Here is a 13,803-nt window from a genome sequence, read left to right as displayed (position 1 = left end):
TTTAGTTGGCCTTCCAGCTGGAGGCTGTCTGCTTGCTTTTTGTTTTGGATGTTCTCAGGACTCCCTGCCCCCCCCCCCCCTTCGGCCTTCTTCCTGTGTTTCCATCACTGTGTGTGTGTGCGCAAAGGCTCATTGACAGGTCTTCCACTACGACTTGTGATTTTTCTTCTTTTTTGTTTCTATACATTTGAGCCATGGGTGTCAGTGTGTTTCGCTCCTCCACGGCGAATGAATAGCATCTTTTGAGTTGGACTTATTTTTATTGTGAGTGTGCCAAACATGCTGCGCTTCATTCATTAGTGAGGACAATGCCTGAAAGCAGACAGAAATTGCTGTTTGGTCACATTTTCATGGAAGCACCAACCACACCAAAAGCAATATTGTATTCATGACAATATAAAACATGGGACTTATCTATAGCATTTCTTCATAATAAGAAAATGATAATTGATTATGATAGCAAAAAAACCCACTAAAAACACGTATAAAAAAATCCATGCACACATTTTTAGGAATGATTTTCACACATTTTTTTCTCAGCCTAATTGTTTGCATGCCGGAAGCTCAACGAGGGTAAACGTAAAACCAGCGAGCACTCTGTCTGTCTGCACAACAATGCGGCCTTGTGTCGCTCATTTTCCTCGTTCATATTTCTCATCTTGTTCTTTCACAGCTCTCGTTACCATGACGGCGATGTGAGAAGGGGGGGGGGGGTGCTGTGGTGACAGGGAACTGAAAATGTGGAATTTGGCATTCTGTGTCTAACAAATGCAAAAGAGGTACAAGGCCAGCCGTCTGCGCATGCTGTAGCAGCCCGAAGCGACGCACTTTGCTATGCTCGGAGCTCGCCACGGTGACTCACAGCTGTTGAAAAATGGATCGCACTTAAATGGTGCCAGGCCATGTGTCTTCTCCGTTTAAACGCATCTGCTGCGGGGCCTGTAGACAAAAAAAGCCCGAGCTATTTGACTGTTATTAGAAGGCAGATTTTTATCTACACCAAACGAGTCTCTCTCTTTCTTGCGCTTCACTTTTTGTGGCTTCACAATTTTTTTTTCGCACTGCTACTTACAGATGATTCACTCCAATTCAGGATTCTATCCATCATCTATCCAAGTTAGAATTGTCCAGAATGTCTTGGTAAAATGAAAAATGACAATCATTTGGTTGGAAATGTATGAGGTCAAATCATCACGTTCAGCATTCATAAAGTGAATTGTAGGTTTTTAAGCAGGCCTGACCGCAATAACCAATCTGATTTTAAAATATGTTGAGTGTCTAATTTAGTTAGGAACCACAGCGTGATGAAAAAAATGCACAGTATGTTTGTGCTCTCTGCTCGAGCAGTTCCATATTTGCTACTCTGTGAATGCAAACTGAGCTTTTATTTTTTTTTTCCACATGTGACAAGCACACTTCTCCCTATACATCTTTTTATTTTTGGGGAGTAGTGCTAAATTGCTTTTCATCGGACTAATTGAAGCCACCAGAGCTGAAGTGCTCCCGGAGGGCCTCTCTTTTCTTTTTCCTTGTTTCCTCCCCTCCTCCAACACCAGTTTCTTTTTTTATTATCATTTGCCATATCCAGTAAACAACCTGTTAGTGGAAATTAGGGTCCAGTGAGTGATGAAGCGACACATTAGACCCCTCCTGCCTCCTCTTCTCTCTCTCTCTCTGTCATCGTCCATGCATCCCTTTCAGCTCTTTCCACTTTTGTGCCCCCACCCTCTTTTCTGCCTTGTTTGGCACGCAGCCTGCTGTAATACAAGTGCTGGTGATGCCGGTGGTGGTGTGTATGGATGCAGGCTAGGGGTCTGAAATGAAGATTGAAGTGGACAAAAAAAAGCCCTGGTGCAACCTGGAGGTGGAAATTAATAATGATAAAAATAATTACTGCCCCATTCCTCCCTGACCTACTTTTGTTAATGGAGAACGATCGCCCCCAGTCGCACTCTATGTGTTGAAGTAGTAGTGTGGCTCTGGTTTAATCGGGATGGATGTAGGACAGGACCTACATTATCACCAAATGCTGCCACTCGGACGGACGCACCATCCCGGCTCCGACAAATAAGTCAGCTGCGTTCGCTCCCATCATTCTGTCTCAGCTCGCTCAAGTTCCGAGAGTCTCCGGTCGCAAATATGTTGTTGTGGCTGGCGACTTTTCAGGACGCCGTTCATATTTACGACTCTATTATTTTGTGGCCTTTTGTATGGGAACCTTGACAGAGTCCATTTATTTCTCTCAAATCCAATTTGCAGCAAAGCAAGGTGTGAGAAAGCAAAGCGCGTGTGCGCTTGTGGAAACTCAGACGTCTATTCTCTCAACTTGGTGATTACTGCAGCTTAGTTGGGGACCTTGTCTGCCCCTTCTTGCTCTTAATTACGCTTCCATGGACATCCTGTGCTCTCCATCCTGCTCGTGGAGCCAGGGAAAATGAAAAATGAAAATATCGTCGTCGCCGTGCATTAAAAACTTCCGGCTTGAGTTCTTTAATAAGTCTGTCGGCAAGTTAATTAAAAGTGCTTAATGATGAAGAGCTTTAGGGATGCCTGTGACTGAGATTACCGTTCACCTCTCTCCCCAATCTCGGCACACCGGTTCATCTTTAGCTGACCTCGTAGGACCTCTGGGAGTACATACATGTGTATGGAAAAGTTAACACTTAGCTGGAATGTATGTACGTTTGTCACGTGATGCAATCCTAATGCTTAACATACGTTATTATTTCATAATGATGCAGAATGAGTGTGGGTTTCATAAATACACTCACTCACTCACTCACTCACTCACTCACTCACTCACTCACTCACTGGTTTGTGTTGACGTTGCAGAAGTAGATCGACTGGCAGGTGAATTTCTTCACTTGAAGGGGAAAAAAAAAACATTGGATGATGTCAAGCAAAAAAAAAGCAGACAGAGGCACGCTAACAGTGTGTGGTTTGTTTGAGATCACATCTGCATTTAGCCTCTGTTTGTGAAAGCATCTGGCTCAAATGCGCTCCCGCTGTGGGTCAGCCCGTCTGTTTGGACACGACGCAGGCGGCCAGAGTGTGTGTTCAGATTGGTGCTTTGTGTGTTTGTGTGCGTTTAACCACAACGGCACACATCAACTTGATCCCCACATAGTAGTTCACAAGTTATCCAATCTAGCTTCAGGCACAGTATTTGGAGTCTCTACCAAAATGGCAATCCCAAATATGGAAATCTGCTTCTAACATTTTCAATTGGAACGTTTTCTATCTTTCTTTTATTTACTGTCAATTGATTTCTAGCTGTTCAATCAATGACTCTTCCTTTTGACATGCTTGAGTGCTTATTGCCTTTACTATGTGTATGCATGGCCTTGAATCATTGTGTCCTCTTTGCGAACATGCGTGTGAGGATTAATAAGAGGAAGGGGAGATGCGTTGGGTGCATTTGCATGTGAAATGTAAAAGATCAGCCAGATCTAGTGGGGGTTAAAAAGCGGCATCATGTCTGTGCTGGAGCGGCGGCTTCATCGCAGTACGGGGGGGAAAAAAAAGTTGGAGAGTCCCACGGAAAAGGAGATTCTGATGGAAAAGCTATGAAAGACACAGGAAAGGGGGGGGGGGGCAAGGAAAAACAAACTGTCGTGTTGTCGAAGAAGGGAGGAGAGATGGAGAGCTTGCAAAAGTGGGAGATTGAAAGTGGGGAGTGATTGTGAGAGAAAAGAGGTGCGATGGAGGGAGGGAGGGAGGGAGGAAGAGGAGCAGACAGTCTGGTGGATGGGCAAAAAGACAAAGAGAAAAAAAGAAGCGAGTGAGAAGGAGAGGGCTGGTTAGACTTGGACACACTAAGCTGTGTGAAGATCTCAGGTCTTAAGAGAGAGAGTTACTAGGATGCCAAAGCGCTGCTTTTGTGGAGAAGACAGAACCAGGAAGGGCTTAAGGAAAGTGAAGAGAGGGGAGGAGGAGAGGGGAGGCCGTCTCTTGGAGCGAGGCTAGCGCAGAGAGGGAGGAGAGAGGGAGAGGAGGGGGCGAGCTATTTAAACGCTGGAGCAGGACCGCGCAGCCCAAGCGCTCAACTCCCTGAGTGAAGGTAGGACAGGGAGAGGAAGCTACAGAAGACCTGAGCTTCTCACATACTTTTTCACACTTTGACACGCGCTCCTGTAGCCACTTTTGGACTTTTGAGTCATTCGTGAAGTCCAGAAGCTTCTGCCCGGAATCCAGCTACCTGCATCTTCTTTGCTCCCGGCGCTCTCCTCCAATCCACACTCTCGCCCATCACGCTTTGAGGGCAGATGGCCGCGGCGTGGGCCTCTCTCGGGGGCGCCTTCGGCTGTGCCCTGCTGGCCCTGGTCCTGGGGAGCAGCAACGTGGACTTTGGGGTGCCCCCTGCAAGCTTTTACCCCCGGTTCAACCCCTTTTTCTTCCTGTGCACCCATCACGCAGAGATGGATGGAGTTGGGGTGACTGAAGGTGGGGCTGAGGTGCTGCTCACCCTCCAGATTATGGGTAGCCCCACTGCCTACACCCCGGGACAGGAATACCAAGGTGTGTCCACTTTTTTTTTTTTTAAATGTGGAATAAAACTCACTGTTGATATGCATTCACTTTTCTGATTGTGAATTTTACTTTTATTAATTGAATGATTTATTACTTATCATTTAAAAATGTATTAAGAAAATTAAATTATGAATTCTTTATTTATTTTCAGATTTTTTACAATTAATTGAATTATTGAATGACTATTGATGAAAATCAATCCATTTTCTATGATCAGTTAAATTCTCATTGCTAAAAAAAAAAATTCATATCTAGGATGAAGAACTAACACATACAGTTAAAAAAAAATCCACTTTAATCGGATAACTTCTACTTTTTTCCCTATTGTTGCAACCTGTTAGTGGAAATTTGGTCCAGCGAGTGATGAAGCGACACAATATTTTTTTTTGGGAGGGGGGGCATTGTTTATGTAACTTAAAAAAAAAAAGAATAGCAATAATGATTTGGACTTGTTTAATGTGCTGAGCAGCTTTGGTGCTTGACTAACCTGTGATCGGGATGCTCCGTGCGTAGGCAGCTTCTCCACAGTATCGGAGAACTGAACGAGAGAGAGAGAGAGAAAGAGCGAATGTGTGTGTATGTGTGTGCGTGTGTGCGTGCGTGCGTGTGCGTGCGTGTGTTTGCATAAGTGTGAGTGACAACGGACAAAGTGACAAATGATCAGTCCAAACTGCTAAAGATTTAAATTGAGTTAAACTGTGCTTGGGGTGCGGGTGGCGACCCATTAATCGGGCTTCTCCTTCTCCGATGCTTGCTTGCGGAAAAGTGATCCCATGTGACCGCGGCCGTGCACTCCGGCTCTCGTAACTTACTGAACACTGGGGACAGTGACCCTCACGGGTCAGCGCAGTTCTACAGAGGTCACGTTCCCATGCTACTGTCCTCTCCTCAAAAGTCATGCGTACACAAATTTTGATTTATATTACAAATAAGCTCCAAATAAAATAATCTCTGGTTTCACTTGATTACGCGTGGCTGACTTCTAACACTCGTCCTTGCTTGATTAGCCATATTGTGTTATCTGAGCAAATAAACTTCTTGAATCCTAACAGCATCTGTTCAACACAGTTTGTTATGAAAGAAGTGATGAAGGCCAAGAAAAGCCACTCGTCTGAAAGAATCAGTCTTTTCCTGGAAATTACCCAAGGATCAAGGCTTGAGTCAAGGACCTTTTAAGGGTTTGGAGGGAGAGATTTGAATAACTGGCTGCTGGATGGAAGGGATGGTGCGCACAGAGGGGTTTAAATAATTAGCATTAGAAACAAAGTGGACCGAGAGGAGGGAGAGATTTAAATACGACCACGGAGTGGGGGGGGGGGGATTTGAATGACGATGAGAGGATTGAGCAGATGAGATAGGAGCAGCGTGGCTTACATGGAAAAAAAGCTTCTAAGCTGCTCACTTTTCTTTTCTGTCCTGTTTTTTTTTTTTTTTTTTTTTTGCTGGATGGCGATTCATTGTTAAGTTTCTGTGGTTTTGACCAGAGAGGGTGAACAAGTGAAACATGGTAACCAAATTCGAGCAATTTTTTTTTTGCTCTTCTTACTTGACGGTGTGCTCTCTCGCAGTTCAAAAATGTCGGAGTGGAAAGGATATTGAGGTTTCTTTCGGGTGACAAATAACAATCCTTCCTGGTGACATAGCGTATATATTAAGGCTCACTATTATTATTTCGTGTTAATTTCCAGATACATAGCTGCCATCTATTTAGCTTGGCTTGATCCAAACTGCTTTTAGGAGCTCAATGGCCCCCACTTTTGGATTACATGTAGTTTAATCACCTAAAAGCAACGTGTGATCTAAGCAGTAAGCGAGCTGCGTGAGGAAATGGTGGGAGGCAGGCATCAAAAGATGCCGGCCAGCCATGTGCTCGGCGAAGTCAAAGAAATGCTTTCAACCAAGGAACACGGATGGCCCAAATGAACCTTTTACAGACAAGAGGTGAAAGTCTCGCAAACATCCGAAGTCGAAGTAAGACTTCGCGTGGCCCGTTTGCTTTACTATAATTGAGTTTCCGACCTGACCTCTCTGCCTCCTCCTTGTGTTTCTTTAGAGCGATAAGACTGCCATGTGTGGGCAGTGCACTGTGTGTGCGCGCTGTAGATTGCTGTATTAAGTTATCAGAAAGCAATGGCCAAGAAAGGTTACTGCTTGTGCTGCAAGCCTTGCCAGGATTCTGGTGGAAAAACAAAATATGGAGAGAAAGAGTTCTTGGAAACTAAAGAGAAGAAGCAATGAAAAGATTCAGGTCTGCGAGAGACAAAATCGAGTGTCGCTCACACGTACAATCACGCTGCCTATGTCTGCCCTTATCTTCACAAGTGCCGTCAGGTCACGCCGGGACCTGAACTTTCCTCAAAATAAACAACAGGTCGTTTGCTAAACTTGGAGAGCTGATTGGTTGCTTGCTTTGTTCTCTGGATGACGTAAAAATCGATTTGCAGTGTTTGGATGGATGAACCAACCCTGGTAGCAATGAATGAATGAATGAAGAATAAATAAACAATATTAATAAAAATACAAATAAACAATATAATTAGATGAAATTAAATTGTTAATGAAAAATATTATATAAATAAAATAAAATAAATAAAAAGACAGAGCTGGCTAGTTTTGTTTTTGTGCTGGTCACCAGCAGTAGTGACAAAACTGCAAAAAATGGATGTGCTGGAGCAAGAATGGGGCCAGTTGCTTTTTGTTACGTTGATGGATTTGGTACAGTTTGATGATTACACCCTTATTTGACATGATGTGTTCTGTCGTTGCGGAAGTCACAGTTGTGTCATCTTTTTCAAAAGCTGGATATGTCAGGATGTCACTTTTGTCTTTGTGGCATCTAAATTGCTGACTACCAAGTGTTGCCGTCATTTGTATTCATGATCCTCCATGCATGCTATTGACATACAATATTTGTTCCGACACATAATTTGACTCATCACCCACCTTGGATTCATTGTTTCCAATTTGAGTCGTCTGGCTACGCCACAAAAAATGAGTCATTGAAAGCGAGTTCACAGTTTCAATTGAGCCGATTCAATAATTGCAACGTTGTTCCACAACTTTTATGCAACATTCCGTATGATAAACAAAATGAGAATTCCTATCATGCATTAGTTTAACACGTCTCCAATCCAGATGTCACATTATATAAAGAGGAGCTGCATGTTTCAACAAATGCTGGAAAGACTTTATTGTTTGTGTCCAAATCATGAACAGACCGAGTGACCGCAGAATGATTCCATGCTTACCCTGGCGACGCCTTCAAAATACAACAAAAAATCCAATTTCTGTCATGTGAGAACATGTCTGGCATGGACTTGCCTCCTTATTTGCCCTAAATATCTTTAAGGGAAAAAAAACAATTGCTGACCAGTACTTTCTCCACTTGGATATAAATCTATCTTTTCAAAATGCCATCAGCTCTTCCGCTGCCCACCTGTCTGATGACATTTTTTTTCCGGCAGTCTTCCATTATGAGTTTTGTGTCTTTTCTTGCTTTTTTTCCTGCAACTTCTGTCTGTAGAAGAACATACCCGCCATGTAATAAGTAAAGGTCAGCAGTGCAAAGCCTTGTTTAGGCTTTGGAAAAACAGATGTTATCAAACCAAGCACTATCTGGAAAGTCATGGAAGCACAGCTCCTCCTTGGGTTGCCAAAATGGCACAACTGTCGTCGGATTTATTATTATTATTCTTTTGGGTGTTGCATCGTTTGGGATTTTTTTTTTTTTTTTTAGGTCAGCTGTGCCCATCCTCTTTCTCTCTCCAGCATCTCATACTAACTTAAAAGAGCTGTTGCAAGAATTGGTCTGTGAACCAACAAAAGGCTGGCCTAGTTTGCAAGCAGTCATGCAATTTTTGGGGTACGGACGAGACCGAAAAGCAGGCAAGTGGAAAGGGGACACTTGGGCTAATGGTTTAATGGGACTCTCTTGTGAGCAAAAGGAAAACCAACACGCTGCGCACGTTGCTGCACTTTAAAGTGTACCAAAGCTTTTGAATTCATTAACTTCCACGCTCTTCAGTCACTCAGCCTCCCGCTGTTTTGTCTGAATAGGTCACTTTGCTGAGTCGAGGGAAGTGTGTCAAGTGCACTCCTGTTTGTGTGGGCGTGTCGCGTGAGCTTTGGGTGTTACGTCGACGATGAATGATGAAGCGTTTAAAGAGCGTTGTGATGTGTTCCTTTCTTTTGTGCCGATGAGCAGATGGGCGACAAATGAGAATGGATACGCGTTTGGAATCTTCCCTTTGTCGCACATGCATGCTCGGCTCGGCCATGCACGCAGCTCTCGGTTCATAGTGGGTGATCCATCATTACAAAGAGGCAGGTCAGATGTTCCGCTAGCCAAACAGATATGTCCTGATTAGCAGGCTTTTACAATTTGTTATGTAGCAAGGCTTTTATTTTCCCCCAGTTGATTGACTTTTATGTCAAGTGGCAGTCAGTAGATGAACTGATGTTGTATTCCTGAAAGAATCGTCTCCAATCACTCAATTTAGTGCAGGAAAAGCAAGAAGCCATTGAGTGCATCCCTCCGAGAAGAGGTGTGTTCCTCGTCTGGTTTTATTTAGGCAAGCGGCACTGAGCTCTTACATTTTTTATTGTCCGTTTCTTCAATGGAGTCTTTTTTTTTTTTCTCTTTCAGGCAAAGCATGCGAGCTCTTAACAAGCAAATGCAAATTGTGTTTTCAGTAACTTCCATGAGTGGGCAGATGAGTGGGTGGAAGTACTTTGGGGATGTTGAAGAGCATGCGTGTCTGTTGACTGACTAAGGACGCCATAGTTTAAGCACGCACTTGCTTCCCTTGTGTCATTTTGTGGCTCGTGGATTGTGTTTAAGGCAAGTGTAAGCATTCACAAAATATTCACAAGTCATCCAAAATATATTAGAATAATATTTTCAGCACATTACAGTTTGAATGCTGAAAAGCATCGCTGATTATCATGAAGTCCTTCACTTCTTGGAAGTAATGTGGGGACAGAACATTGGAATTGATTTCGGAAAAAATAAAAGTCAACCATATTTGGACATAAGAGCGTTTTAGTTGGCCCTTTACCTCCTCTTGGTGGATTCTACTCCTCCCTTTACCACTTCTTCTTCCACTTTGGAATCTGGGACCTCCCTCCGGTGCCTTCATTGTCATTTTTAGTAATCCCGTTTTGGGATGGGGGGGGGCAACGTGTCGTCTGTGCCGATGGCATTCGACGTGGTTCAACTAGCTGGGTGCCGGTGACTCGGCGCGTGGCGCTGGCGGATTAGCCTTCGCCTCGCACCCCCCTTTTTTTTTCCAGCATCACCCCCTCCCTTACAAAAAGCCTGGCCCGCTCAGGCTCCACTTGGCAGGCTGGCGGAGGCAGATTACACAGCTCACACATCCTCCTGTCCAAAGCGACAGCATGGTTGAGGGGGTTGGTGTTTACAGGGCTCGGCAAAGATATAATTCTCCTAATACTCTGTTGTGAAATACCCCCAATCCCCACATAAACGATATGGTAGTTCCAGAGCCCACAGATTTGTGTCATCGGTCAGCTTATAGGACCTCTTGCAACTAGAAACTTAAGGTTGAATCTTTAAGTAACCCAAAATACGATTTCCAGACCATAAGACCATGTAGCACCGTTTGAAAAGTAAAAATTGAAACTTGATGTACTCTTTACTGAATGGTCACGTGAGAGTTGAAAATTTGAGGTCAATGGTTCGAATCCAGGCTACAGCGTTCTTATGTGGAGCAACACCTTAAAAAAAAAACATAAATGTTTGGCTAATTTAAAGTTTATACGGTACACTTGACAGTTGTATGAAATTCTTCCTTCCACTTAGCCAATCTTCCGTACAGCTTCATGATTGAGCAAATAAATTAGAGTAATTACATCTGTGTGCTGCCTCCAAGGCCTGAAAATATTTTTTCCGACTAACTACTATTGAAAGCCGTAGTGAAATATCTGGCTGCGTAATGAATTTTTAGTTGACATCTGTTTTATGAGCTGATTCATTGATTGCACCAAATTACAAATTTATTTCTCCCCACTGTGACGGAACACAAAATTCAAAATAATATCCCTACTTATTACACAATCTGTGTTGTCGCTTGTATCTTGGTCGGGTTAGTTTTAGGGGTAGGGAGTATACGGTAAAATAGACTGGATTGATAGACATAAACAATTGGAAGACACTTTGGGGATGTATTTGTGGTCACCTACAACTGTGCATTTCGAGTTAACGTCTTTAACGTTTCACTTTGTGGTCTTTTCCTGCCTCATGATTTAACGTGAGGGGATGTTGTAAAAGGAAATATTTTTTAAAACAATGGGGCCTTTTATTAACCTGGCTTCAACCGAAGACTTAAAGTAACTAAACGACAAGAAATCATTGGAAATTGGAACCTCAAGTATTGGAACCTCAAGTATGATAGCTTTAGCCAGATATTCCTGATGCTTAACTTTATTGCAAATTCAAGCAAGCTTATCAATGAATTTGGGGCTGATCCTAATTCCAAATAAGGATATTCCCACTTTGGCAGAGGTTTGTGCTCAAGTGAGTATGATTCCAGTTTGAATGTTCTTTTTATTTGTGGTATTTTCTCATTTGCGCTGAAATCTATGTTTCCACACAGAATTTCGACAGGGTCGTGGTTTTGCGTCTTCAGCCAATTTGGTCCTTGACTGTGTTTGTGCATTCCTTTCGATTTTGTGCTCGCTGATGGTAATTTAAATTTTGACAGTATTTGTATGCAAGAATACATTCTGATTATTCGTTATATGCCTCTTGTGAGTTTTTGCTTTCATTGACCTCACGATGGCTTCCGTACATGAAGGGTGATATCTGAGGCTGTGCCTTGGTCTGCAGAACACATGGTGTTGATCATGAGGACAGCTCACTCTCCAATCCTGGCAGTCAGTCCAAGCGACAGAGGGAACAAATCATTGCGTTCCTGAACCCTAATCCAATCTAACCATTTGTAACAACCGCTAATGCTGCATCTTTTGCTGAATAATATGCAGATTTTTTTTTTATATACATGCAGGATATTACTGCCTCAAGTCTCTGATGTTTTGTTGCCTTTGGGTATTACAGGCCCACTGCCCCTAATTCTCGTGTCATCCCATCAGGATTTAAACTGGGCATATTTTGAATTTCTTTTTTGGGTGATTTTAAACCGTTTTCCGGTGTCTTAATAACATATATGTCGCGTGCTTTTTGTCCAAATATCCCAAAGATAAGAAACACTTTATAGCAGATGTCTTTAAGCCTCCCAGAACTCGAGCTATATGCTACAATTTTATAAAGTAGAACAGCTGTGGAGTGGAGCTAGCCGCTAGCTGCTAGCAGGTTGAATAAGGCGAACGGGATCGGCAGTACTTGGGGAAGCGGAACCCGTCGTGTGAAAGATAAAAACCAAGTGATCGTAAAGAGAAACTATTTTCCAGATACGTCACAATCAACCTATTCAAAGCTAATGCTAATCTGCGCTCACAAAACCCATTTAAACTCTGCTTGACTATTGATTATGCATTGATGCATTTGCATTGTACCGCCATCAAGTGTGAACGTGACACACATCTTGTGTGTGAAGAAGTGGAAACTTGTGACTAAATCGCACGCCTCTTTGTCTTCGCGGCTGTCGCAAGGGTGAAGTGCCGCCAAACTAAGGAACCTCGTTCGGGATACCGTATTATGTTCTGACTCCACGTTGGAATCTCTGGCATTCAGCTCCTGTAAACTGCTCCCCTGAGATACGTCGTTTGGAGCCTTTTGCAAAAGGTGTCGGAAACGTTGTCATTAAGCAGACCTGTAGAAGCTCCGTGTCCAATAGGTTGCCTTTGATGGCGTGTCTCACGGCAGATGGCAGTGCCAGCAGGCCACGATGTGTGCCAGAAGGTTACGCAATGGAATGAGACCTGACTAGAACACCGCATGACGCATACATGCGCCGAGACACACTTCCCACACAGTCCCGAGAAGATACAGTACATCCATACTTGATAATAGATTTTATGGAAGGTGCTGAAATGACCATTTGGATCCTTCCTTGTTCTTAATGGTGCTGTGCACAGGTGACTGAGGGAAGCATTTCAGGAAGCTCACAGTCAAGTGGCGCCGTGACATGTGTCATGGCCGCACAAACAGATGGAATCGTAGCTTCCCCATGGCCTGGTCTCCATTTCCGGGTCCTCTGTGGGCACGTGTGTGTCTGCCTGTGGGATGTGGGTCAGATGGTCAGCTATCTTTATTGAAAGCAATGCCAAGAAAAGCTCCATTCATTTGGAGACGAAAAGGGTGTTCTCTTGGCTACTCTCTTTTTGTGGTTTTTCCGTCTGAGAATATTTGGGTTACTATGCGGCTCTGCAGAACCTTTAACGCGCCGTCTGCGGTGGAGCTTATGAAAGTGGGTGTGTTTGTACACAAGAGTATTAAAAAAGGAAGCATTCAGGACTCGCCAACCACGCCAGGAGGACTTCAATGCGAGCAAACAAGGTTGAAACGTAAATCGGTTCCTCCTACTTTCCAGCACTGCTCTAATCCTTCTCCATGTTGATTCCTAGGAATGAGCCCATGCCAGCAAGCTTTGCCAACCGCACTGGCGAGCAAGCTTTTCAACGCCATCAGGAGACATTATTGTTGTGCTACTTGCCAGTGGCTACTGTTAAACAGGAGCCTAAAAAGGATTTCTTATCCAGCATTCAGTGATCCATTCACATTAGTAAAACCCTCTTTGAATATGCCTATAAATTTATATGTACTAAATATGTGTATATATATAATATATGTGTATATATAATATATATGTACTATATGTGTATGAAACATGAGATGAAATTAAGAAAATGAAAATTAAATAATGCGCCACATCCAGTAATTTTATGTAAACTAATTTATTAAGGTGAAGCAAACTAATTACTAAATGGCTGGTTGAATTTGAATTCAAATTTGAAGTTCGCATCATTACTTTTCAGTTCGACCTGAAATTCTTAGCATGAAACCTGCAAAATTAGAAATACACAATTTAGTGATTGAATTATTTACATCAGTCCAAGCTAAAATATTGATATCATGAAGGGTATTGAATTTACATATGTGTGGTGTTTTGGTGCGATATGTGCGTGCTGGTATTTTACGCCGTAATATTATTCGTGGTGGTGTTGAAGACATTTTCAAGGCCCATCAATACTTGAGCAGTGGCGTGGCTGTGTGTGTCTGTAATGAGGCATACCACATCGCATCATCAATATTACATGCGGGCTTAGGGCCACTGGCTCTGCTCTGCTCTGTGC

The 13,803-nt window shown here is 43.2% G+C and overlaps 1 protein-coding gene across 1 annotated transcript in view; it reads left to right on the top strand.

Annotated features, from left to right (window-relative positions):
- Positions 1-3,770: 3,770 nt before the first annotated feature.
- reln (reelin) overlaps positions 3,771-13,803 on the top strand; it is a 61,220-nt gene continuing 51,187 nt past the window's right edge. The window contains 2 exon segments of the mRNA XM_037254073.1: positions 3,771-4,147; positions 4,212-4,518. Of these exon segments, the coding sequence (XP_037109968.1) occupies positions 4,266-4,518 (253 nt within the window). The 5' untranslated portion in view covers positions 3,771-4,147; positions 4,212-4,265.

Source organism: Syngnathus acus, chromosome 6, assembly GCF_901709675.1.
Source record: "Syngnathus acus chromosome 6, fSynAcu1.2, whole genome shotgun sequence".
Lineage (NCBI taxonomy): Eukaryota > Metazoa > Chordata > Actinopteri > Syngnathiformes > Syngnathidae > Syngnathus > Syngnathus acus.
This window is presented reverse-complemented; position numbering and strand designations above follow the sequence as displayed.